Below are 4775 nucleotides of genomic sequence, written 5' to 3' on the forward strand. Positions count from 1 at the left end.
GCAAGGGACAGTGTAAACAGAGAAGGAACTCTGGTGGCGGCTTTTGCTAAACGTTGGGTTGCTAACCAGAGAAGGTTGGTGGATCAAGCCCATCAGCTGCTCTGCAGGAGAATGATGAGGCTGGCTGTTGTTTTAAAGATGGATTGCCTTTTGCGTTGGGCTTTCTTTACCTTGGGCACAGGGGGGTCTGGGTTGGAGGCGCCCCGAGGGGCATTTTGTACACGGAATTCTGCTGTTTGTGAGTGACTTGGTATCTGCACTGCAATTGTGACAATACTGCGTTTAATCCAGCATATCAAATTCATTTTTAATTCTTTTTTTTCTTCAGCCTTGGAAACCCTATAGGTTGCTTTGAGGCTGAATGCCCTCCATGGCCATTGGGTTTTTGGTTTTGGTTTTCTCTCATCAGAAAGGGGCAGAGATGTCAAGGTGCAACCGTCTGCGTTCACAAAGACTACGGCCTTGGAAACCAAGTGGGGCAGTTTGGTGCTGCCCGATCGGGTTGCTGTGAGTCGGAATCAACTCCACAGCAGTGGGTTGGGTTTGGGTTCATAGACACAGGCGAGAAAGCACAAATGGGGGGAAACAGGCCCACGAGGACCACCAGCACAGCAGGTCCAAAGAGACAAGGGTCTTGCCCTAGGCTGCCAGAGAACCTTCCTCTACCGGCTGGCCCTGCGTTTAGACCTCTAACCTCCTGGTTGTGAGGAAGCAAATTTCTGTTCTTCAAAGTCACTCCCTTGTGTGGTTTCTGTGACAGTAGCACTGAAGAATGGAGACAGGGTTTTCCGCACGTGGTCAGTCAGTGTGTTTGGGGCCATCAAATGCTTCAAGAACAAAACCAGTGCCGTAGAGTTGATTGAGAGCAGATCTGTGCTCTGTAGGGTTTCCAGTGCTTACGGGTTTGGTGTTGGCGGGGAGGGCTGGAGAATGGGTGATTGGGCTGAGGGTGCTCACCTTCTAGGAGCGCAGAGGTTTTGAGATGAAACCCTGTTCCCCACTTTCCCCCCTAAAAGACACTTTGTGTTCTGGATGTTTCCCCAAATGTCTACAAATCGTGGTGGGAGCCAGTGCGGCTTCTGGGGAGATCTGCAGGGATGGGGCAGGGGTGTGTGTGTGTGGGGGGGCTCTCTCGAGATTTGGGCCCACCCCATGCTGTGTCTCTGGAAGTGGGCCCTGTTGTTGGGCCTTGTCACACATCAGGCAGGTCACGATGGCCCTGGGATTGGCGGGTGGAGGTGGAATGGTCTGCAGGCGCTGCTCCTGGCTTCTGGGAGCTCGTTTTGTTCACCCTGGGGAAGGAGCGCAGCCCCGCAGTCACATGGATGGAGGTCAGCAGGGTGTGCCCAGCTGGCCTCTCCAGAGCTGAAGCCAGCCAGGGCTGATGAGTGCACTATTTTGGGCTGTGTGGTGGCGGAGCCGTGCGAGCATGTATGCAAATATGTTCACCCCCAAGCTCTGGCCCTGAGTAGTTTTTTTTGGCTCCAAACACTAGAAATGTGTACCCCCCTCTCCACTGGGTCATTGTCGTCAAAAAAGAAAAACCACCTCTGGTTCCTGAATTATGTTAATGGAGAATATAAATTGCCTGCAGGGAAGGACTTGGGGACAGCAGTGTTCAGCAGCAGGAAGCCTTCCTTCCCAGTCTCCCTCCGCCCGCTCCCTCGCCTGGGCAGAGGAGTGGAGCGGCCTGTGCCTGGGCGTGTGGTGTAGAAATGCTGTGTGTGCCTAAGGAAGGAGCCCAGTGACTCCGTGTCTTGATGGGAAGGGTACAGGGCCGTGTCCCAATCCCTGGTTGTTCAGTGCCCACTGCAGCAAAGCCATGGCTACTGTCCTCTAGAGGCCACTGTCTAGACAGCAAGGACCCCTGTTTACTTTTTTCTCTTCCCAGTTGCTCCCCGCCCGCTCCTGGCCATGGCTGCCAGGTATCGTCTGGACTGCATCTATGGGTTTCCTGCAGAAGGCCTGGTCTGGCCATAAGCCTGGGGAGACAATGAGAGGCTGTGGAATTGGATGGGTTCCCTAGGGGTTAAGAACGGCTTGCACTTGAGGACTGACTGAAAGGTTGCTGGTTTGAACTCAGTGAGTGGTGTCACAGAAAAAGGGTGTAGAGCTGTTTCTGTCACTACGATCGCCAAGAAGACCCTATTGGAGCAGTTCTTCTCTGTAACACCTGGGGCTGCCATGAATCGGAATTGGCTCGATGGCAGTGGGTTTCTAATTCTATTGATCTATGATCTAACCTCAGGTCTCCTTTTAGTAGCTCTGTGGCTTTGGTTCAATTCCTTAATGGGGTTGAACTTCATTTTCCTATTAGGATTAGAGCCCCAAACAAAAACAAACAAACAAACAGAGCCCCTCATTGTCTTCAAGTCAATTCCTACTCATAATGACCGTATAGGGCAGAGGAAAACTGTTCCTGTGAGTGTCCAGGACTAACTCTTCACAGGAGCAGGAAGCCATACCTTTCTCCCTTGGTGGGAATAGTGGGTTAGAACTGTTGACCTTGTGGTTGGCAGCCCAACCCATGCCACCAGAGCGCCTCCCCAATCAAACTCACCAACATCAAGTTAGTGCCTACGCAGGGGCCCTATAGGGTAGGACAGAACTGCCCCTGTGAGGTTCTGAGAATCGTTCACGGGAATAGAGAGCTCTGGTTTTCTCCCATGGTGTAGCGGGCTGTTATGAACTCCTGACACAGCCCCACACAGACCATTATGCCACCAAGGCTCCTTAGGATTGGGGCAAATACATGCCAATGGTGGCCACACTGTGGTGGTGACCATATGCCTCTGAGTTGATTCTGACCCATAGAGATTCTGACCCCTATGGGCCTTGGGGTGCGGGGCTATGATGTTGGCTTTGAGTTAGCATCCACCACTCATTTCAGCAGAGCCCCCCGCCCCAGCCCCGTCCCGCAAGGCACCCTTCCCCCAGCACTGCCTCAGTGGATAGTCAAGGGGCCCTAAGAGGATAGGTGGCAAGGGCACACTTTCAGGGCATCCAGCGAACATTTATTTATAGGCCTTGGAGGGAGATGGCACCCCGGGCAGTACAGAGGGCCTGGCAGAGCAGCCCTTTCAACAGCGGGTAGGCTAGGGACGGAGTCCACGACAGTGGTGTGTGAGGTCTGAGGAGGAGAGAAGCCAGGTGGCATTTGCTTGGAAGAGAGTCAGGGTGGCAGCAGGACAGAGGTCAAACGGAGTAAACAGGAGAACGTTAAGCAGAAAAATAAAAGGACTGTTTTCGACCGTGTGCGCAGCATTGGCAAAGCTAGGTCAAGGGCAAGTCAAGTAGGATCCCAGGGCATCCCTACATGTTGAGGGCTGTCCGACAGGTGGTGTGACCTTCGCCAGCTACAGCCAACCACTGACCCGGCTAGCTGGAGGGCTGGCGGAGGCAACCAGGTTCTCGCTCTCTGTCTGCTCCCACCGCCCGCTGGCCCCTCCCACGGCCCTGCCCACAGGAAGCAGGGGGGCGGGGCCAGCTCACTGGCCGGACTGGAGCTGGAAGTGGAGGGCAGGATGGTGGAGAAGGAACCTGGAGTAGCCCCTCAGAGAGACCTCGGGTCCAGAGGCAAGATGCCAAGGTGAGGGCCTCCCCCGGGGGAATTCAGGAGGAGCACCTGTCGGCGAGGCAGGGAGTGGAGAGAGTTGGGGTACCGAGGGGGGGCCCTGGGGCGGCATGCGATAGCGTGGGAGCAGGCCCGTGGGGCTTGAATTGCACACTCCGCTCCCCGTGGCCGGGGACCAGCCGGATGCTCTCTCTAGGCCTCAGTTTCTGCATCTGTATAATAGACAGGCGATGGTATTGCCGACTTGTAGGTTTTCGACCCATGGCCACCGAATCAATGTCGACTCGTGGGGACCCTGTATAGAGGGTGTCCGCGACACGGGAAACCTTTACGGGGTGCGGTCGTCCTCCGGCGGGTTTGAACTTCCGGTGTCGAGGCTATAGCTACCTGAGTAAGCGAGTCAGAGGAAATGCCCACGTACCTTCCATCTTGAGCTATCTGGGTCACACGAGGTCGGAATCGATGGAGGTGTTGACATGAGCGTTTCCAATGGAGCGGCCACCGGACGTTGGGTAAGGCCGCGTGGTGTGCGCAGGTGGGAGGCCAAACGACTCACTGCTGTGTGTGAAGGGCCCGCTAGGTACCAAGTACCCAGTAGTGGGCACTGGCGATCCAGGGCTGGGCAAGCCCTTCCAGGGAGCTTGCTTCCCAGTGGGGGAGGGCAGACAGGAAGTGAACATGGCAAGAAGACGATTGCAGACGGCTGTGAAGTGCGCCAGAGCCCGGGCCTCAGAGTAATGCGTGAATGAACGGCTGGACTGGAGAGAGAGCCCCTGGAAGGCCTGACCGAGGAAGTGACCGTGAGCCTGAAGGAGACCCAGCGATCCAGGAAGAGAAGCGCCGCCCCAAGGCGCAGTGGCCGCAGCAGGGAGAGCGAGCAGGTGTGTCTGGGCCCAGGGCCCAGGGGGTGGGGGCGGTAACCCATGATGGCGTCTCCCTCCAGGGTGGGCAAACGGAACTGAAGATTCACATATCCTAAGCAACCAGAAAGCCTTGACTATGGGGGTGCAATGGCCTGCAGTGATCTAGAGCAGCAGATCTCAACTTGTGGGTCGCGACCCCAGGGGGAGGGGGGATGTCCAATGACCCTTTCCCAGGGGTCGCCCGACCGATGAAGTAGCAACGAAAATAATTTTATGGTTGGGGGTGGGGGGAGGGTCGCCACCACCTGAGGAACTGTATGAAAGGGTCGCGGCATTAG

The 4775-nt window shown here is 55.8% G+C and overlaps 1 protein-coding gene across 7 annotated transcripts in view; it reads left to right on the forward strand.

Moving 5' to 3' along the window:
- The window catches only part of DPF3 (double PHD fingers 3), a 211065-nt gene that overhangs the window by 22922 nt on the left and 183368 nt on the right, over positions 1-4775 (forward strand). For 6 of the 7 annotated variants that reach the window (XR_006679866.1, XR_006679867.1, XM_045287780.1 and 3 more), the window contains exon 1: positions 3511-3589. The exons of the other annotated variant lie outside the window; for it this stretch is intronic. Coding sequence is in view for 4 of the 6 variants with exons in the window: in XM_045287780.1 (XP_045143715.1) it covers positions 3525-3589 (65 nt within the window). In the remaining 2 variants the exon portion in view is untranslated. Of the gene's footprint in view, positions 1-3510; positions 3590-4775 lie in introns of those variants that run through there. 7 annotated transcript variants of the gene reach the window in all.

Source organism: Echinops telfairi, unplaced genomic scaffold (genome assembly GCF_000313985.2).
Source record: "Echinops telfairi isolate 266 unplaced genomic scaffold, ASM31398v2 ScPeMD7_18;HRSCAF=68, whole genome shotgun sequence".
Lineage (NCBI taxonomy): Eukaryota > Metazoa > Chordata > Mammalia > Afrosoricida > Tenrecidae > Echinops > Echinops telfairi.